Source organism: Phasianus colchicus, chromosome 5 (genome assembly GCF_987193195.1).
Source record: "Phasianus colchicus chromosome 5, bPhaCol1.hap1.1, whole genome shotgun sequence".
Taxonomy (NCBI): domain Eukaryota; kingdom Metazoa; phylum Chordata; class Aves; order Galliformes; family Phasianidae; genus Phasianus; species Phasianus colchicus.
In genome coordinates, this window is record NC_143440.1 from 25,335,720 (window position 1) to 25,358,079 (window position 22,360).

The 22,360-nt window shown below is 42.2% G+C and overlaps 1 protein-coding gene across 4 annotated transcripts in view; it reads left to right on the forward strand.

Annotated features, from left to right (window-relative positions):
- Nucleotides 1-6,123: 6,123 nt before the first annotated feature.
- The window catches only part of VPS18 (VPS18 core subunit of CORVET and HOPS complexes), a 70,790-nt gene continuing 54,553 nt past the window's right edge, over nucleotides 6,124-22,360 (forward strand). For 3 of the 4 annotated variants that reach the window (XM_031593510.2, XM_090140971.1, XM_090140972.1), the window contains exons 1-5: nucleotides 6,124-6,285; nucleotides 10,266-10,407; nucleotides 10,587-10,678; nucleotides 11,214-13,084; nucleotides 13,790-18,345. In XM_031593510.2, the coding sequence (XP_031449370.1) occupies nucleotides 6,195-6,285; nucleotides 10,266-10,407; nucleotides 10,587-10,678; nucleotides 11,214-13,084; nucleotides 13,790-14,518 (2,925 nt within the window). In that variant the 5' untranslated portion in view covers nucleotides 6,124-6,194 and the 3' untranslated portion in view covers nucleotides 14,519-18,345. Of the gene's footprint in view, nucleotides 6,286-10,265; nucleotides 10,408-10,586; nucleotides 10,679-11,213; nucleotides 13,085-13,789; nucleotides 18,346-22,360 lie in introns of those variants that run through there. The other variant, XM_090140973.1, reaches the window with a different exon arrangement.

The following is a 22,360-nucleotide window of genomic DNA, read 5'->3' on the forward strand; positions in this document are numbered from 1 at the left end:
AAGATCTTGCTTCTGCGACAGTGTTTTCTCTCCTTTGCTGTTTCTGACAGCCGTTGGTTAACATGCACTTAACTCGTGGATGAGCTTAAGTGATTTTTAATCTATATTTAAACTAAGTGATTAAGTAAGCAAACAGGGCAGCTCCCACGGGTTCCTTTCTCAGGACTTGCCTTGCTCCTGACGTCTAACAGAAGACGCAGGTTCAGTTTCACAATGCAGCAAGGAATCACACAGTAGGAGTCACACATTCTGATTCTGCAAGATTTGGGTACAAATTGGTTTTGCAGTGAAAGTCTATCCCATTCCTTGAGCTGCTGGAGGTCCAGAAGTAGAGATGGGCTGTGCACAGAAAGCAGTACGCCATCGGTTTTTGCCTGAGTGCAACATGTACAGTCTCCAAGGCTACATTTGGCCTCTCTCCCAGGAATTATAATTAGTACCAATTATGATGGTATTCCTCATGATGGGAATACCCATCTATGGGAATGAGGTGTAGAAAATCAAATTTTTCTAGGCAACCAAGCACAGATTTCAGATATTGCTGGTATTCAGCCTCTGTTCAACTGGGCTGCACTACCACTGGTAGCTTCTGCTTAACTCAAACAGAAAAGCAATGGGAACTCCATTGGAGTATACAGTGATTTACAGTGGAAATTCAATTTATATAGGCAGTGTGGTTGTCACCACTGAACAAAGTTTATACAGCTGCACAAAGTCCTATTATTAAAAAACAAAAACAAACAAACAAAAACAAACAAACAAAAAACAAACAAAAAACTCCATGGAGTTATTTGGAGGAAGGCACCTGCTTCTCTGCACATTATTGTTCATTCAGAGGATCACAGAATCAATAAGATTGGAAAAGACCTCTAAAATCATCAAGTCCAACTATCAACACATTCCCACTAATCACATCCCTCAGTGTCACATCTACACGTTTCTGGAACACCTCCAGGGATGGTGACACCACCACCTCACTGGGCAGTCCATTCCAATGCCTCACAAGAAGTTCTTCCTAATATCCAAGCTGAACTTCCTCTGGCACAACTTTAGACCATTACCCCCCATCCTATCAAATTACAGCCACCTTGCTCACTGGAGCTGTGGCAGGAAAGGTCTGACTATGGGCTGAGTTAAAAAAAACAAACAGCAGGGCTTCCTCCTTACCGAGAGAGAGAAATGTATGCTGGTCGATCTTGGCATGGCCACTGGGTGCTGAGCAAACCTGCTGCTTTATCTGCATTTGTACAACTGTATATCAACACACTCCCTTTGCAAACGATGCACTTGGATCGCATTTCTGCATCCTTTCACAGTACTGTGTGTGGGGGGGAAGCACAAAACAATAAGGAACGGGGGGGGGGTGATGAAAACAGGGAAACAACAGCAGCATGCAGCAGGGCAGGGTGGGTGTGGATCTGGATTAGGAGAGGGGCTAAAGGGGAGTGCAGGTGCCAGAGCAAACAGAATCACGGGACACCATGGGAAATGCTGAAGAAGTCAAACATAGCCACTGCCAGCAAGCTGCTTTCATAATCCTGAACAGGGAGACAGCTAATGCTGAGTCACAGGGCATTTTGTCATGCACCTGAGTTACATCCTCCCTGGGAAAAATCAAGTGTAATTACCACTTAAAAGCAGTGACAGACAAAAAGGTAGAGAAGAGCCTGCTCTGGTTTTCCCTAGCATGCACCTTGTCTAGTCACTGCAACCTGCAGGAAGTGATGTCAAATGCATTTTCCATATCATTTTCTTACAGCCTTACAGAGGTGTATAGCCACAAAGCACAAGCTGGGAGCACACAGGGCTTCTGTTATTCACAGAAAAATTACCACATCTGAAGTAAAAGGAAGAAAGGTCATAATATTTGCTTTCCCATATAGATTTCTTCACTGATAGGAACTCCTTAGTTTCTGAGTCCACAGCAATAAAAATACTTCACAATTTTACAGCAGTCAATGCATATTTCTGGTGTACATCAGAGATGTGTGATTTTGAAATGACTTTTAATAATAAAAAAATATGTGGAGAAACAACGCAGGTCCCTCTGCCCTGGCCTCTGAATGTCTTTCTTCCTTCTTAAAATTAAAAGCAATGCCATGGGGGATGCAGAAGGATGTTCTGGCTCATCTGTTCACTGCCATGCTAGCTAAATGTGAGGACACACAGCTGCACCAATGGTATTATATTAGATTTTAAGATTACTGAATAATAAATTAAAACAAAATGGCAGTGCCACTAGGTTCAAAAGTATTAAGTGTTCCAAGGAAAGATTAAGCACCTGTATCTGTACTCAGCCCTTTCTCGAAGACAAATTATCTTCTATGTGACTTGCACAGAAAGGAGTCCTGCCTCTGTGATTTTCTATAAATAATTCAGAAGTATGTTGCCATCTGCTGGAGAAAGTACATCTTTTATTACACCAACTGATAAATGTGGGAAAGTGAGTGAGGTTTGAGACATCAAAAAACCTTTCTTGAAATCTGAAAAGAAACAGAAAACTTCTGGTTAAGGATAAATTGGGAGACAAATGCTCCAAGTTTAATTTAATTATGCCAATCAGTTAGATACGTTAAGAGAAAACACTTAACTGGAAGAGGTGAGGGAATTAGCGTGTTTGTACTCTTTCTTCTTTGTATTTGTACACTCATTTTAGTACTTACTGGGTTACACCTGTGGAGTTTCCATGAGGGCTGTTGGTGTGCTTGCTAAAGGACACCATGCTCTGCACTGTGTGTGTGACATCAATATTTTCTGATAGTTCACTTGTGGGAAAATTCCTTGAACTGTCGGAGGAGCTGCGATAAGTTGGTCTGTGTTTGCTCCTCTGGCATAAGACAGTTCCATCCAGCTCTTGCTGGTGCAGAAAGTTGGCTTCTGACAACGGGCTTGGAGAGCATGGGAAGGTGGTTAATAGTAGGTGGCAAACTCCTTTTAAGCTTTGATCTTTACCAATGTAAATTACAATTGTTTTATGGCTTCCCTTATAGGTTCCAGCTCAGATTCTCCTAAGCAAACATGATACCCATGGGAAGACAACAGTGAAACCTTCATTCTCCTTGAGTAATAGAAGGAAAGTGGTCACAGATGCTGCCTGTGCTACCAGGGAAGTGTCACCATTCAAAGATCTCTTGACTGAGGGACATAGGCATCTGCAGCATTTTCCCCAGAGCAAGTACAGGGCTGGCTGAGAGCTTGGCTGTATGTTACCTCTTTGTTGGTATTTTATGGATGTTGTTACTTTGGGAGAAGAATGTGTGTTTGCTTCTGGCTTTTATGAATAAGATTTATTTTTTATGTTGACAACAGTTATGGAGTGTTCTATAGATTAAGTGATGACCAGTACCATATCTGCAGTGAAAATCAGTAGGGAAGTCCAGGGTTTAATTAACATCATAATTGTGTTGCTAGGTAACCTCTGGGTCAATTCAGACATTTAGATCTCAGATGCATTTGTTATGCCCTTCCCTCTTCCCAAAGCCACATCCTCCTGTCCTCTCTTCTGCACCAGCAGATCATGGATCATATGGTCATCTGGTATGGGGCACTGAATGGCTCATTCTGCAAGCACACATGCATTAGTGTACATAGCATGGGCTGGGCAGGGCAGCCAGAAATGGCAGAGGTGGTGTCATGGGAGCACAAATTTAGACAGGCTCAATTTCCTGGGAATCTGGACCTCTCATATAGTACATTTGTCTATGCCATTATCTAAAATTGGTCCTGGAAAACAGTTGAAGAGGTTAGATGTTATACAGCATCTAAATGTTGACAGTTGTGCCTATAGATTGGAGAAAATGTTAATCATTTAAGCTGAATCCGCTGTGAGTGTGAGCACAGACATAGAAATAAGACCAGGATTTGGTTTTTCAGTCGAAACGCATCATCAGAATTGCTCACTGAAATCTCTCCCACAAGTTCCCCTTATCAAGCTAATACTACTCTACTACTACTACACGCAAAACATAGTCATTGTGATTCTCTGCATACTCTTAGAGAATCAAAGAGCTGATAAATCCTTTGCCTGCAACCCTTGTTTCCCTACTCTTTTCAGAATGCAGTGCTAGGATACAGTTACTGCACGTTTGTATATTCAGTAATTACAAATGATACTGCAGAAGGATGGAGCAGACTTGTGGGACTGGATTAGCTTTGGGCTGAAGATTCATTTCCAAATAAGGTGAGGTTCTGACTTCCAGTTTAACCACACCAAAATAGGACAAAGGTTTCTCATGAGGCTGGTATCTGCCAAAATGGGAAAGAAAATCTCTTCTACTTCTAGACCTGATCAAGAAAAAAAAGATTACAAAAATATGTCCTGATGCACACTTGAGTGGAAATACTCATTATAGCTGAATGCTGAGAAATTTGTGCACAAATTTCTGTTTAGCCTAATTCCCAGTTACATTTTGAGATGGTTCATTTTCCCCATACTGTAAAAAACTTTGAGTTTCCTGCTGCCAGAAGTGACTAAAAAGGTAAAAGTATAAGCATCATTGTCTAAGGCAAGAGAGAAGACCTCACTGAAATGAGAGGTCAAACTATATGCTACAGAAAAGGATGACTAGTGTGCTCCAGGAAACTGGAGGAGAAAGTCAGTAAGATATTGGTCTGGTAAATCTTGGATTAGGTAAATCAGAATAAAATCAAAGCTTTGACATGATTTTTGCAAAGGAAGTTAATGCCGAATGGGAGGATTATTTACAGGACAGTGTTTGAGCAAGAACAAATGGAGTCAGACAAGCCATGGCTTACATTAGACTGGAAATCAGAGTTTAAAATCATGCACACAGTCAGTATTTGAGGCAGGTATGGGCTGGAGCAGTTGCAGAAGGATACCCACGCTTTCAGGGTATCCTTGATAGGAATAGAGAAAAAGCTGTATGATGTGGTATCTGCCAGAGTGGGATAATGGAGCTGATACTTCACCATATCTCTTCCTTGCTCATTTTCCTAAACCTAATGCAATTTGTGTGTACTTTCAGAGAAGGAGAATGAGAACGCTTGCTGTTTAAGATGATAAGGATGATTGGAGAGCAAAGGAATGTGGTTTCGTTGTTTTGGTTCAGAGCTGCTACACAAAGATGGTAAACAGCAGAGCTAGGTGTGGGCTCCTGCTGGTGCTTGCAAGCCGGTGGTTAGGAAGAGGCACCGTGTGCTTGAACAGAGCAGGCAGAGGTGACCCCACAGAGCTGTGCCACAGGAGCATCTGGGAGCCCAGCAAGCGTGGGAGCTGTGTGTAAGTCTCTGTACCACAGAGGAAGCCTGAGGCAGAGTACTCTGGTTAGGAGCACTGGTTTAAGTGATTGGGGTTTGCAGAAGAAAGGCAGAGAAGGGGGAGACAGAACTGTGTTAGCATGTGCAAAAAGCAACCGTGTGCCACTGCTGCTGGTGGTGCCAGTCAGTGCCAGCTGATGTGGAAGTGGAGTGTGGTGACTGCCTGTCCTGCAGCAGCTGTGTGCCACAAGCTGCCCTGTACCACAGGACAAGGTTTCTCTGTTCCTGCCAGGGAGTACTGCGAATACTACACTTAATTCAGAGTATATAGCTTACATATCGTATCTACACATACACGTCGTCATTTTATTTAAGATGAAGTCCAAAGCATCCTATAGGAGTTTAGTTTTCTGTTGATGCCGTTGTTACAAATGCTGCCACCTTAAGCTACGGGTAAATACCAATTGCTGGTGTAACCAGAAGGAAAACTCGATCTCTGAAGCATTATTCAGGTGACACAGAATGTGGGACCAATGTGCTTCACCGGGAAGTTGTGATAAACTTGCAGAGCAAATCCAGCCCAGCTCAGGGACAGCCTCACCACACGCTTTGCTGCAGTCACTGCTCAGCAAAAAGGAAAAAGTCACACGGTGTCTGTAGAGCAGCGCTTAGATGCATTTGCAGCTGAAGCAAAATAGGTTGGTACATTCACGTAGTGATTTACGAAGCACACAGCCTGCAAACAACTCCCAGCCCCGGGCACAAACCCCTCAGCCGCACTAACGGCCCCAGTGCCGCCATGTTGCGGCAGCACAGCCCGCCCCTCACGGCAGCCACCACCTCGCGCCCCGGGAGGGGCGGGGCCGCCGGCCGCGGAGCAGGCGCAGCGCGCCGCCTTGCGGTCACGTGACACGGGTCAGGTGAGCGTTGGCGGAAGCGGCCGGCGCGGGGTTCGGTGCCGGGAGCGGCCGGGCGCCATGGCTTCCATTCTGGACGAGTACGAGGACTCCCTGTATCGTTCCGCCTCCGTGCAGCACAGCCGCGCCAGCGTGGGCATCCCGCACTCCGGTAAGCGCTGGCGGCGCCCCTAGGCTCCTCCCCGGGTGACGGGCAGGCCCCGGTCCCGGCTGAGGAGCGGGGGGCCGGAGGCCTGCTCCCACCGTGTGCTGTGCGGGGTGCTGTGGCGGGGAGAGGGGAGGCGAGGTGGAAGGCTGGGGCAGGGAGTGGGGCATGGCAGGCTGTGGGGCATGGCAGGCTGTGGGAGTGCTTTCAGTGGCTGTGCCTTCAGGTACGTTGCTAACTTTGTGCTGCAGCGTTCCGCTGCCCCTTCTTCTGTCATTTGCTGTATGAAATGTTTCAGCGCGGGGGATGCTGGCAATCTGATGAAGCTCGAGGGTGATACGTGTAGTCTCAGCAAAACTTAGGGGCTGCCTGGCTGTGGGAGGGCTTTGTAAGGCCTAACCCACGTGTGCCAGGAAGCAGCGTGTGGTAAAAACACGTGTGTGTGGGGTGCCGTGCCTTTGTAGTCCTGAATCATGACCCCTCATCAGCACTGCTCAGTTCAAGGCTGTGGTAGCTGTCAGGGATCATTTGGCTTTCATTTTGGTCCTCATCAAGGAACCTTGCTGTTAACAGCCACAATATTCTGGCTGTACCCTCTTCGAGAAGGTGTGCACCCAGTGTAAAGATGTGATCACCAATGGGTTATTTTTTTCATATACAAAAAAGCAAGCAAGTATTTTTCTTGATAGATTTGAGGTGAGCTCATTAGGTTCAGTAACAGTTCTCCAGCAGATGCCACCTCACAATGCTGCACTGAGTACTGAGTGAGAAATGTTGACTGAAGGGGGATTTTGTTCTACCTGGTATTGTCATTGTGGCAGCAGCTGCTGTGCAGCATTGCATATGAGAGGTATATGTTTACAAATGCAGGCACGTTCTTTTAAGCTTTTTCCTCATAGAATGTAGCTCGCTGTTAGCATTTGGGGAAACTGGGTTGTAAGTTTTGTGTATGTGTTCAGAATTGATGAATTGCCATGCTCTTTATATTATAGAGAATAACTGCACATATAGAATTACTCTGAGTCTGCGTGCTCAGAGTAGGTTTGTTCCTCCTGTTTGTTTTAACATGTGTTACATTACTTTGCTCTGTAATATTACGTAAAGAATGACTGTCCCCAAAAGGTGTTAAGCAAAGCAGTGCTAGGACAAGCTGCCAACAGAAAATACATTTCCAAGGAGTCAGCTTTTCTTCTTGACCGCTGCAATACTCTTTTCAGTCATGACTGTCTCACAGTTGAGAAATCTGCCTGCTTGCTGACAAATGATTTTGGCAAAGGAAGTTTGGAAATGGCTAAATTGCAAAGGTGCAGTCCAATAGGGATATTAGTCATTCTTAAATCAGACTACCATGCTGATTTGGAACAAAACGTGGACTGGTAGAAGCTGTGGGCGAGCTGAAGTTTATGTTAACTTATGTTGACTTTGGAAGAAGTATATATAAATAGTTACCTTCTCAAAGCGTTACTTAAGTTTAGGTTAGAAATCTTGGAAGAACTTAAAATTTATTCCCTTGTTTCAGTTAGTTGTTTCCAGTGCTTGGAAACAGCTACTGTTTCTCAAAGCTGTACATTCTGTTGCAGACCTCAATTACAGCCTGGGGTGTAAACTTTAGGTAGTCCAGTTTCAGCATGGAAAGAACTGTTTTGATCTGATAGATATGACTGAAGTTGGTGAACTTAAATCTTTGAACAGATTCAAAACTCTTAGGAAAAGTGCAAGTTTTCCCAGAAGTCAGGATGGTAAATACTGCAGTAGAATTTCACCTGAACACAGAAGGGACGTTGGCATCAGGATGGAGGAAGGGGACTTTCTGAATGGAATGTGTGTTACACAACAGATATTTCCTCTTCATAAAGAATTGTAGGCTGGAGAAGTGCATCCTTGTCGTGTTATGGACAGTAGTTAGAATTTCTATGTTGGTGATGATGATGCTGTTGTTGTTATCCCTGTAATGGGTATAGCCTTAAAATCAGTGCATTCATAATGACAAGTTTAAGCCATGACATTGCACTCCTTAATCTGAATTAAAGAACATATGTTTTACTTTTGTTTCTCTGAAAATAGAGGAATGCACATTTGTATAATTGGATGATATTTAAGCAAGGATCGATGTGTAGGAAAATCTGTGCTGAGCAAAAGGCTGCCTACTTGGATTGTGGTTGCTTTGTTCCTGCATATGTGTCTTGCATTTAAAACAAGAAGCCTTTAATGATCCCACAGCTGGCCTGGTATTGAATTAGGGGTGAGGAGAAGCCATTCCAATGAAAGGAATCGTGATGCTAGCAGGTGGCTTTCCACTACTATACTAACTTTTTCAACAAAGCTGAAATTAGAGTTTTTCAGGATAATCTGGGTGAGACCATAGGTATTGGATATGCTTTATAGAAATGTATTTGAATTTATTGGGCCTGTGCTCTTGGGAATGAGGGAAGTCCATTTCTCCTGAAAATTCCCCTGAGAATTCCCCTTGAGTTCGTCAAATTTAGGTGTATTTTCTTGGCTTCTATCTTGCTGGGTAGCTAATTTGGCCACGGATGGCTTTAACTTGCCATAGCTCTTTTTTTTTTCTTCTCCTTTTCTTTTAATCTTCCTGTTCAAACTAACTGCTGCATGGATCTGCATGCTTTAGAAATACCTCACTTGCTCGTGGAGCAAAGCAGAAGAGTTAACCTTAATATATCAGGTCTGTCTGGCTTTCTGGCTTGAGGTAGTGTGGTCAAACAGATCCTGTGCTGTTTTCTTTGTCGGAGGGTTATGTAAGACTTTGTGCGTATGGGAAATGCAGTCAGTGGGAAAACTTGTCTCAAGGGACAGATATGGATGCAACTTTGTGATAAGATCTGTTTGTGAATCTACAGATGTTCCAGGATTCTGTGATGATTATCATCACCTGGCTTCAGTTTTATATGAACGCCTTCATATTTTATAGTTCACCGCCATATCTGAGATCCTTTGTAGTGTTTCACTTCATCATAGGAGGCTGATAAAGGGCATTTGCACAGACCATGTCATTCTATTTCTGAAGAAGGACAAGTCCCATGTTTTTGGGTTCAGAGGTCTATTTGTCTTCAATGAAAATTAAATCTGTTGTACTACTTCTCTGTACCCCCTTGTCGTTACAGTTCACCTGTCTTTAAACGTTCTGTTTGTTACCTGCTATTCCTATGGCTAAGCCTTTGCCTTTGTTGCAGCCAAAGGAGCCAGTCTTGCCCATCTGCACTGAAGACTATAAGAATTTTTTTTTTTAACAACAGGTTTCTGAGTTGCTTATTTGATAATTTAACAATTGCTCCACAAGCACGTCAGTTTTCTCAGGTCAGACCTTCATCAATCTCTGCCTTTCCCAGCTAGATCTCCTCCATAAGTAACTCCTTGATGTGCTTCACTCTGGATGTCACGTTTCCCAAGCTGGTTGGGACTCAGCTCACTAGCTGAATTCTTAATCAGTTGCACAGGTTCCCTTGTGCTGGTTGTATTCCTAATTCCAGTCCATTTATTTGGAAGTTTTGCTTCATTAGGCTGAAAATGCAGTGTGTATCCTGCAAAGTAGCCATGTTTGAGCAAACTTCAGCCCTCAACTCTAACCTTAACTTCATCAGGCATTTCTTAGAATTTGGATATGTTCCTAAGATTCTTTAGAAAACCAGGTTAACCTGGCTGTATTATAGGATTTTGTTTGAAAAAGTCAACAGTCTGAATATGTTTTGACTCAGCAAGCAGTTTATGCTAGGGCTGGAATTCTTTGTGATGAGCTTTCAGTTCTGTGACAAGACAGTAGAGTATATTACTACTTTCCAGCTACACATCTATGTGAGGGCTGCTCTCAGTATTGATGTTCCATGGAGCAAACTCCCTTTCCAGTAAAACCCAGAGCAGGCACACTGTCTTTCTAGGCTAGAGTCTGATGTGAGTTGTCATGGGGTTTTTTTGGTTTTGTTTTTTTGGTCTTGTTTAACTACTTATGTTTTTGGTTTTTTTTTCTCCAGGATATGTGAACGCACGGCTAGAGAAGGAAACACCAATATTTAACAAGCAAAGGATTGATTTTGCTCCTCCAGAGAAAATTAACAGCTTGGTGGTCTCCTCTAACCAGCTCTGTATGAGCCTTGGCAAAGACACCCTTCTCAGGTAATGCTGTTGGTGACCTGAAGTTATTGCTTGTTTTCATCTTTTTTTTTTTTTTTTAAGTTGCTAGAGATCTGTAAATTAGAAAAAACAGCCATGAACCTGCATATATTGAAAACAATGAGAAATTAAGCTAATGTGAACTTTGATTGACAGCATGCATTCATGTTTTGTCTTTGCAGGATTGATCTTGGGAAGCCAGATGAACCTAATCAAGTAGAGTTGGGACGCAAAGATGAGGCCAGAGTCTACAAGATGTTTTTGGACCACACAGGTGAGACAATGGGCTTCATTTATTTACAGATGATGGCTGGCAGCAGAGGCAATTGAACATATGGGTTCTGTGAATACAGCAGACAGGTGGTTCTCAGGGAATTCCTTGTTGTTGCTTTGTGCTATGTATGTACACATAAGAATTTTTTAAAATGAACCGTAAAACATCTGCCGCTCATTGTAGCCTTGACTGATTGAAAAAACTAACAAAGCACAAGCTTGAAAAGTGATTCTCATAAGTATTACTAGCTGCCAAGGATAGGAGAAATTTTTGTCCTTAGAACAGTTGCTAAACTGGAAGAATGATGTTTCAGCTGAAACATCTGAGATTAACAACTCTAGTTTGCAATGTATGGACTACTATTCTGATCCATTATGGAAATCCCCCACATTTTCATGAATGGGGGGAAAATTCCTGGATTAAGTATGTTGATACTAGTGCTCTATCTACTGCAAAGCTGAGAAGTCTCAGGAATTTGGCTTGCTTAAGCATAGTGTAAATTTGTTCTCTCCTTGTGCCCCTCTCCTTCTGGCAGGCTCTCATCTCCTGATCGCTCTGAACACCAGTGAATGCCTTTACCTGAACAGAAGTGTTCAGAAAGTACGAGCACTCTCCCGGTGGAAAGGCCACTTGATTGAAAGCGTGGGCTGGAACAAATTTCTTGGTACAGAGACCAACACTGGGCCTATCCTGGTGGGGACAGCCCAGGGGCAAATCTATGAGGCTGAAATATCTGTCAGCGAGGGAAGCCTCTTCAGTACTAATCCTGACCAGTACTTCCGACAGGTCTACACTCTGGAAGAGGAATCAGGATCTGCGCCTGTCTGCTGCTTGGAGATTGAACGAGGGATAGAAGGGAAATTTTTTATTATAGCAACCACTCGAAAGAGACTTTTCCAGTTTGTTGGCAAAGTGCCTGAAGGTACAGAACAGCAAGGCTTCGGCTCCATATTTGCTATGCACGCTGACCACTTGCCCAGCTTCAGAGAGTTTCCAGCCAGCTTTGGATTCAGTGAGATAGCCTTTTATACTCCAAAACTGCGCTCCAACCCACGCTCCTTTGCCTGGATGATGGGAAATGGTGTCTTATATGGTACATTGGATTATAGCCGTCCCGATTCAATTTTGAGTGATGAACGGGTCTGGGTTTATCCTTCTGATATTGATGTAACTGTGAACAAGCCAATATCCATTGTGCTCACTCAGTTCCACTTTCTGTTGCTGCTGCCTGATCGGGTGATGGCTGTGTGCACGCTGAATGAGCAAGTTGTTTTTCAAGATTTGTTCTTGGAGAAGTTTGGTACGTTGACACGCATGATCAAAGATCCTATGGTTCAGCAGATCTGGATCCACACTGAGAAAGTCGTGTTCCGCTATCATGTCCAGCGGGAATCTAGAGATGTGTGGAAAATGTATATGAATATGAACAAATTTGATTTAGCCAAAGAATATTGTAAAGACCGTCCAGAGTGCCTAGATATTGTGCTGGCAAAAGAAGCAGAACACTGCTTCCAAAACAAGAGGTATCTAGACAGCGCCAAGTGTTATGCACTGACCCAGAACTATTTTGAGGAAATTGCCCTTAAGTTCATTGAAGCCAAGCAAGAAGAGGCCCTGATGGAGTTTCTAATTAAGAAGTTAAATAACCTAAAGCATTCTGAGAAGACACAGACCACTCTGCTGACCACATGGCTAACAGAGCTGTATCTGAACTGGCTAGGTATACTGGAAGGAGATCCCTCACAGCGGAATCTCTATTTGGATACCCGGGAGAAGTTTCGCACCTTCCTGAGCAGCCCTAAGAACAAAGACTGTTTATTTAATAACCGGGCATCTATTTATGAGCTTTTGGCAAGTCATGGGGACACAGAGCACATGGTTTATTTTGCAGTCATCATGCAGGACTATGAGCGAGTAGTAGCTCACCACTGCCAGCATGATGAGTACGATGAAGCTCTAAATGTGCTGTCCAGGCACAGAGATGAGAAGCTGTTCTACAAGTTCTCTCCAGTCCTCATCCAGCATATTCCCAAGAAAGTAGTTGATGCTTGGATTTCTATGGGCTCCAGACTGGATGCCAGGAACCTTATACCAGCCCTTGTTAACTATAGCCAGAGTGCCAGTACTCAGCAGATCAATGAAGCCATTAGATACATGGAGTTCTGTGTGTATCAGTTGGAGGAAACCCAGCAAGCTATTCACAACTACCTGCTGTCTCTGTATGCTTTGTGTCGGCCAGATTCATTGCTGTCATACCTGGAACAAGCAGGAACCAACCCAAACAGGATCCACTATGACCTGAAGTACGCGCTGCGCCTATGTGCAGAACATGGGCACCATCACGCATGTGTCCATATTTACAAGGTGATGGAATTATATGAGGAAGCTGTGGATCTTGCGTTACAGGTATGTGTGTCTACGCGTGCGTGCTGTGAGATATGGGAACTTACTTCAAGTTATCTTGAAAAACCAAGCATTAAGAAGTGAACATTCATCAGTATTGGAGCTGTGCAGATAAGTATAGGAGGAAAGACTTTTAACTTACTTCTGAGCTTTCACAGTTGTTTTAAGTAGACAAGTTACTTTAACAAGTTGCAATTGAGAGCGGGGGCATGAGAGGTACAAACAAGAATATGATCTGTCTTAACCCTAGTCTCTAACACAAAGTAAAGTGGCTGCATTTATTCAAGGTGTGCATAGCTACTCTTCAGGATTCTATTAACTTCCTATTCCTAGCTGTAGTAATTATGAGAGGAATGCCTTTGTTAGCTTAGTCTGACCTTTAGGGAGGTGTTTGAGTTCACTCTAGAAGCATTGTTATATCTTAATTGAAATGTGTGGCCAGCAAAGACAACATATTATAGATCTATCCTTATTGTAGTTCTGGGCTTTGTTCTCTGCTGGGTAGCGAGGAAATCTTCCAGCTGCAGGAATACTGGATGAGTGGAGAGAAGGTGTATGACATGTAAATAAATAGCAGCCCAGTATTGCTGCCCTAGGCAATGAAATAGCAATAGGGTGTTTGTAAATACCTCTTATAATGGAGGCATTGAATGGTAGATAAACAAAGAAGAAAGCTTAACTCAATTTCCTTGTCTGTTCACCTTCTAGGTGGATGTTGATCTTGCCAAGTCCTGTGCAGATCTCCCTGAAGATGATGAGGAACTCCGGAAGAAGCTCTGGTTGAAGATTGCTCGCCATGTTGTTCAGGAAGAGAAGGATGTCAAGAAGGCAATGGCCTGCCTCTCCAGCTGTGCCCTGCTGAAGATTGAAGATGTCCTGCCATTTTTTCCAGACTTTGTCACTATTGACCATTTCAAGGAGGCTATCTGTAACTCTCTGGAGGACTACAACAAGCACATAGAAGAGCTGAAGAGGGAAATGGAGGAAGCCACACAGAGTGCCAAGAGAATCCGAGAGGACATCCAGGAAATGAGAAATAAGTATGGCTCTGTTGAGCCTCAGGAAAAATGTGCTGCTTGTGACTTTCCTCTTCTAAACCGCCCATTTTACCTTTTTCTTTGTGGTCACATGTTTCATTATGACTGTCTTCTTCAGGCAGTTTTTCCAAACCTTCCTGCCTATAAGCAGGCAAAGCTGGAAGATCTTCAGAAGAAGCTGGCAGCTACCAGTCAGCCTTCCAAGGGCCACCATCGTCCCAAGGATGCAGATACTGCTAGTCTGGGGAAGGGGCAGCAGAGCCGGGAACAGATCAAAGCTGACATTGATGATATTGTGGCAGCTGAATGTGTGTACTGTGGAGAGCTGATGATCCGGTCCATTGACAAACCTTTTATTGATCCTCAGAAGTATGAAGAGGAGATGCAAAGCTGGCTGTAGTTCTCCAAATCTGCAACTGTCATTATACCAGAGAGGTTGTGTTCACAAATTGTAAAGTTTCTGTGGCGGAAGTAAAATCTCCAAAAATGGGAACAGAGTGGCTTCTGTGGAACTCTTAAGGAAAGAGAAATGGGGTCTTGTCATCAGGATTATAGTGAACTAATCTTGAAAAAAAGTGGAGATGCAGCTATTGCTGTCCAAGAACTCAAAAAGCAATTAGAGCTAATCTACTGGATTTTTGTTTTAGCAGATGTTTGCTGTTTGCAATTTTGAGATTCTCAGTGTGAAACTAATGGTGTGCCTTGTTGCCCAGAAGGAACTGGGGACAGCCTGTGGTTTCTCTTCCCTGTTGTGTTGTATCTGTTTTGCCGAAGACACGCTTAAATTGAGGGCAGTGAGGAACACTAAACAGTGTAGTCTTCATTCATCACTTCCAATGCTAGAATTGCCTTTGGTTTCCTTTTTTTGCTGAGTCTATAGCCACATATGCTGAGAGAACATGAAAGGAGAAGTGCTCTTGCATATATATGTTTTGTAAACGTTGTGCTACACAAATACATGTTTCTACACAAAGTAGTATAAGAATGTGTATAATTTTCAAGCAGATGTCTCAGCATACAGTTTAGTCATTTGACTGCAGTTCTCATTCCCACAAGCTTTGTGATCAAGCGCATGCAGTTTAATTTTCTCTGGGGGCTTTTCGCTTTTTCTGATAATGCTTCTTAGTCAGTTTACACCTTCATCCCACTTCCATTTTGACTTCCTTTGTATAGTGGATCTTGTTTTCATCTCCACCACAAATCAGTGTTCCAGACAAGTAGGAATGCTACCCAGTTGTATTGCTGTGCTCTGGTCCTCTTCAGGCTGCCCTCAAGCACTGGAATAGAGATGTAGTCATAGATTACCTCAAGGACAGACTACAGAAGACTCTTAGCTGGTAAAAAAAAAAAAAAAAAAAAATTTGCTTTCCTTGCTGGGTGGCCAGCAATCTTCTGCCTTCTTGGCAGCATTTGATACTTTCTGGTAATGGCTGCAAGTCAGTGTTTCTGTCTATTGCTTTAATTTGGAAAATTCTTCCCAGAATTATCCACTGCGTTGTGGGTGAGGGAATAAAAAGAAAATTCTCCAGCAGTTAGTCTGGGTTCCTTGTTTCACTACTGGAGAAACTAAAGTTTTAATGAAGTTCTGCTGGTTGTGGCTGAATTGCAAAATTAGATCAATTCTGTTAAGTTAAAAGTGATGATTCTTGTATGTCAAGCAATAATATTGTCCTCTGAAAAGCTCTTCTGTTCTTTCACAAGCCTGTGCTTGTCTTGAGCACTTGCCTCAATCTGCAAGTCCCTTACCCTATTCATAGGATTGTAGAACTAGGTCTTTTGCTTCATTACAAGGGAATATAGGTTGGTTTTCTTGAGGAGCTGACTTAAGAATTTTGATAACCATTCATAGCTTCAGAAGACCATCCATGTTGTTGTTGGAAGCTTCAGTCTGTAATGAGTGTATTTTGACTGTGCAAAGTAAGTAATAAAAAGCAGAGCTGAAGTGGGAAGACCTGAGGTGGCTATTTTTCATAGAAACATCAGTTGCAGCTTATTCTGGTGGAGAGAGTAATTTAAAGTTGCTTATTTTCTTTAGGACATTCTTTATGTTTGTTCTGTCTCTTTAATTTTTGGTGTTACAGCATGCTTGCCTGGTGTATTAAAAGTATTATCCTTACATTCCTTCCCTATTAGTGCAGCAGATTTGTTACAATGTTAGGTAAATGTTTCTGTTTTTCTCTAACGAGGAAAAATATTTTTTGCTTACAGAGCATTCCAGGGGAGTCTGGTCTGTAGGATTAAAACTCACAAGTCTCTGCCTGAGATGGGTTAGTAGGGGAAAGTACCTCAAAAACCCACTCATTTCAGTCTTAGATATTCATACATCTCAGTTAAAAAACTAAAACTACATTATTTTTTAATGGCCAGTATGCTGTATTCTCTGAGGGCTCTAGGCATGTGCAGCAGATACACATACCACAATTGTAATGCTTCCTCACCACTGTTAATTGAAAATTTTCTAAGTTATTTGCTATTGAAGCTGTGGAAATTGTTACCAACTGAAAAGATTCCAGCAGTGGTTAAATGATTAGTGTCACTAGTGTAGGAAGCTATATAAAGATACCTTCTGAGTTTTCCTTACATTGTCTCGTACTTCAAGAGTTTTGGTAAATTCTCACTTGTGTTTCGTGGCAACTTTGCAGTACCACTCCCTGAAAATGAGGTGTTTTTGGGGGAGGGCAGATGGATGCAAACTGTTTACTGTTCTTCAATAAATCCAGTCTGCAAGATCTCTTCCTCTGTGCTTTCAGAACAGCGTTTTGATCTTTTCTCCTTGTAATTTCAGCACAGTTATGGTTTTTGAAGTCCTTTGTATTTATTTATTTTTGTTCAACTGTGAATGAACCATATACCGGCTGTTACAAATGACGTGTTTTTGAGCCTTATTCTTGTCTGCGTAAATAATCTCTGCCATTTAATTTAATGCAGGTAGAGAAGAGAGTAACCAAAAGGGTGGGTGGGAGCCCAAGCCCTGTTTAATATGAATAAACATCTGTAGATATGCTGAAGAAATTTAGGCCTTACCTGCACAGCTAAAGTAAACATGCCCGTTATCTCGCCTCAACATCAAGCACGTGACTGGAGAAATGCTGCAAATCATAGGAGACAGCAGTGATTGTGTATCATGGGAAGATTTGTGGAAAATTTCAGATGCACTTGCTGTTGGCCTATCAAGTCAGAAGCACATCAGTAAAATTCTGGGAGCTGTGTGGGTTGTCTCATTACTAAAAATAAATGACTGGGCTGGTTCTTAGAAAGCCACTAGGTGTCATTGCTGTCCATTTAAATGCTTAGGCTTGCTGCAGACAAGCTAAAGCTTGAAAAGTATATTACACAACAGTGAGGAAGCTATTCAGATTCTCAGTGCCTTTTGTGTCAGAAGGGAGGAGCCAGACCTGTAAGATAGTTTCTGGATGCGAAGATGCTAAAAAGAATTATCTCTAGCTAAAAGGAAACTATTTCACGGATCACTTTCAGGTATCAAAAGCTTTTTTACTCAGTGAAGTGGCATTTCTTTACACTCTTGTTTAATTGCATTCCAATGTAAGTTCCTCCAGAGACTATCTCACTTTGTCTCTTGAAGTGGCACCTGGTGGCCTTGGACCTGGCCGTTACCTCTGTTACTTGTCCTAGTGGCAGAGATACTAGAAGTAAATGTGAGGCAGCTCCTCCATTGCTAGAGTTTACACATGGTATCTTTATTAAAAGCACCAGTAGAGCTGGGTGTGTTACTCTTTGGGTGAGACACTGAGCAGTGTGACCAGAGATGTTAGTGTTTGTTTCTGTCTCTGAGTTACGGGGTCATCATCTCAATATAGGAGTAGGAACATCCTGTATGCCATCAAAATTAGATGTCATTTTATTCAGAAATTGTCTATTAACATGTAGTTCTTTGAAAGGCAGTTCAAATTAAGTATAATGCCCTGCCACTATCAGTGTATAGACTATGTTTACAAATGCAAGTACTTACTTCTAGTGGGAGTTCGTGGGAAATCTTTCCATTAGGTCCTTGTATCATGTAATTCAACAGTCTTGTACTGATCTGTGGGAAGATAGATTGCAAGTGGGCTTCTTTCTTGCATTGAGTGTGATGCTGAAGTTTTGAGGTTTTAAATTTCCAGGACTTATGGATTTAGGGATTTTGTTCTAATGTTTTGGTTTTTTTTGTTTTCAGTTGGACTCAATCTTCTTCTTCAGAATAGATGGAGAGCCATGCAATTCACTGTGGTAAGTCTGGTGTTTGTGACAGGACCTTAAGGCATCCTCAAAGCAGGGAAATGCTGGCTAGAATCTTCTGTTCCACCTCTTGTACGCCACGGTGGGAGGAATGTCCTGGAAATTAGAGGGAATAGAGATACAGTTTGGTTAGGCTTTATGTAGTTGCCTGACTTCAGAGAAAACTTCTGATTGGAACTATGGGAATTAATGGATCTGTAATTTTCATTCTCAGGTCTTGAAGAAAAAGCTTGTTTTCTTTTGAACAGAAGCATCAACATCTTAGTAAATTTGTAGAGCTTGAGACTTTAAAAGGAAATATTACAGGAATGCTTTTTATTTGCAGTGAGTTTAGCACTCTGTTCATACCCCATGTAGACTTCATACCCCCAGAAGCCGTCTAGGAGTTAAGGTTTGTGCCCTTATCGTGATGCTGGAGACTCAGAATATTCTTCCCTCACGCAAACTGACCTGCGGCTGCTTTCAGGTGGAGGAAGAGGGAAGAGATTAAACAGATCTATCAGGTGAAACTGGTTGGGATGGAGAGAAAGAAGCACTGAACTGAGTGTTTCTTTGTGATGCCTAGAGGTGCTCGAGAAAGGTTTTGATAACATTCCTTGCTTAGGAACAAGGAAGGTACAGGCGCACTCTAAGTACGTTTAGCTGACTAGAAATCCTGACTATCACATCCTCTTCCTCAGGATTTGCTACAGCCTTTTGTTTGTTAAACAGTTTGTTTGCTTCACTTATAATAAATAGTACTGGTGGAGGCATCTGCAGTGAAAATGCCCAACAGAACGTGAGTCACAGCCTACTCCTCATTTTATATGTTATATTGAATTGTTCTTTGTAGGTAGCAGCTAATATGAGAAAGATTGATGAATGGTTTGGTATCCAAAAGCAGGTATTCTCCACTTTGTGCAATTGAAGTCTAAGTGCCAGTTACTTGACATGGGATGTGCTTTTTGGATCACAGCCTGAGCTTGATGGCTGTGGACTTTGCTTAAGCAGGTTTCTCTGTTTTCTGATTAGTTACTCAACAGTCTTCTTTTCATCTCTGCATGTACATACTGAATAGATTTTCTAATAAATCTTTACTACAGATCTGGGATCAAAAAGCTTTGCTTATCTGTAGTTTTTTGTTTTGTTGTTGGTTTTGTTTCTTCTTTTAGGACACACGGTGCACAATGTGGTTTTCTTAGAGAGTAGATCTAACATTTTTCAATCTCTAATGTTTTACCTTTTTCCCTTTTCACACAGAGGTGTGTGTTCATTGGGCCAGTACTTTTGGATTAATTAGGAACGTTACAAAGAGGAATGATGGTTGCTGTATTGGTTTTTTAGGACTTTTCCTTACAGTCCAGATTGTGACAGTCATTAGAAGCTGCTGTTTTTTGATAGCTGCTGTTTTTCATTCACATGAACAATTCTGGTAAGAGCCAACAAAAGCCTATGAAGATGCAGGTAGTCAGAATTTTTTTGTGTTTGGCTAATTAACATGGTCCTTGCAAAATATTCTAGTTTTCCTCATACTTGCTATCATTCAGCTCTGCATTAATATGTATAACTGGTCTGTTGGTAAAATCAAATAATTCTCCCAAGCATAGCTGAACAGTATGTTGCCATCCTCGATAATAGGGCCACTAAAAGCTCATGCTGTTTGGGAAGACCGCACAGAATGTTGCTGGACAAGGAGGAAACTGGTAGTCAAGGTTTACTCTTCTTGGTGTCCCAATTCTTTGTTTAATACTTGCCTGTGTGACACAGCATGACTGTCTCAGAGTGACATCTGCATTTGTGTTGCGGTGGTACATTCTGCTGAGCAGCCCTTTTTGGGAGAAAAGCACTTCCTTATGTTCTACAGTCTGTTTCAAACACTTGCCTGCTTTCCTGGTTAATGAGACTGCAATGACTGGAACCATGACATCTTTCTGCTATGTCCCTCTGGAACACGGTTTATGGTAATCCTGTGTATATGCTTCAAGGACTTGCAGAGGTAGGGATTCCAAAGCTAAAACAAAACAAAACAAAAAAAAAAAATAGTATCACAGGAAATGTCTAATGAAAGTGGAAAATTCAGAAACTTGTTCCATAGTAAGCAGAGTTTGTTTTCATTCTGTTAAAAATTCTTAGCAAGAAAGTAAGAATAAACTAAAGTAACTTTTCATCTCAGACTTCTCTAAGATGATGACAGTGCCCCATGTATTCTTATGGAGGAGGGACCTGGAAGGTGGTAAATCCATGGAATTGAGGGAATTCAGTATTATGTTTCAGCAGCTTCAAGTTACAGGAATTTGCTCAGTTGTCATGGTGGCACCTGAGCCAAAAGTAAAGGTGTGGATTATTTGCCTGCCAGGTGTCTTGTCCTGCCTGGATTGTGCTCCTAAGAAAACCAACCACTTGGGAAGTTCATGCTGAACTTAAGGTGAAATAAGGAAGAGGGAAGAATTTCTGAACACAACACAGGCATTATTGTGAGTCTTCATTCAGTATGTGCATAATGCCAGGCCAGAACAAGCTTTCTGGATGTTCTCCATAAGTCATAAACAATTTGTAGGTATGGCTTTGGGCAGAAGTTCAAAGTGCTTCCTTTTAAAGTTGTTCGTCAGAAGTTAAAATGCTTTTAGAGCTGACTGCCTTCTTTTGAGGCCTTAAATCAGGAGCAACGGCCGAGCCATTTCTTCTCAATGCCTGACATGTCATGCGTTTTTTATTCATTCTTCCCTCACTAGGGCAGACACCAGCTCAGCAACCACCTCTTTCTCCAGCTCACTTTCTTCACCTCTGCTCACTGCTGTAGCAAAGAACTTCTTGATTCTAGCATAAATACAGGATGGATTAGCAGGAAGTTGACAGTGAAAATTCCCTGACGTGCAGGTTGAAAAGTGAAGGAAGGGAGTTGCACTGAGAGGGTGTCCAGGGTCCTGCTGGCTTCCAGGTTTCAGAAGAATGAAATGTGCAGGACGGGTCAAAACTGTGCCAGGGTAGTAGTTACTGCCTAACTGTTAAGGTGTCAGGAGGACAATTAAGCATTGTGTCTTTTAATGCCACTTCTCTCTTGCCCCACATGGCTGTTCTGAGTGAAGCAGTGCAGTAGTAGCATGGACATTTAAATAAAGTTTGATACTAAAATCTCAGTCCATTTCCAGTACCACAAATGACAGCTAGAAAGGAATTGGCTTTTCACCATTACCCCGTCTTTCAGACTAATGCTGTTTAATGAGTATGGGAGGCTCAAGATGGCTGGAGAAAGTAATCCTTCCATTGACAAACAACTATCTGATCTCATACAGGAGGGACTGAGTTCTGCTTCCCCCTTTCCAGATGGGGTTACACAATATCCCTACCTCAATACAAATTACAGACAAATACATGCACAAAAAAAGCAGCATGCCAAGTCTGTCTCTTTACTAGCTCTGTATCTGTTAACTCCCTGACATTTTTAGGGCACAAAAGTAGGTTTCTAATATATACAGAATTCTTGGTTTTTGATGGCATTTCAGATAGGTAATCTACAAGGTTATTGCATATGAATCCTTGCTCTCTGTGGCAAGTGAACCAGCATGTTGCAGGCTGCATCTGTTACATGGAGCCTGCACAACATCCTTGGAGTGCTGAATTTATACTGAAAAAGTAAAAAGAAAAAGTTGTTGCATTTGACTAAGTGGGGATGTTACTCTCTGCCATAATGTGTAAATCAAATACAACAAGGCACCCTTTTCCTTTAAAAGAAGTAAGAGAATAAGATCTATATATCTTGGGAACATGTATTTAAAATCAGTTTTCTTTTGCAGTCCTCCCTCCATTTAGTTGCTTTGCATAGCAAAGTTTCACTTTTTAGTTATATCTGCCTGGGTACTGGGTTGCTGTAGGATATTGTTTTTCTGTCATAGCCTAATTAACATCTTAGGTTGGGTGTTGGTGCTCCTATCCCATGTTCAGGTGCTTAATACAGTTCTTATCACCCCAGTACAGTTACTTTGGATCCTAGCCCAGCATGCGTGGGCACTGGCAGCATTTGGATATT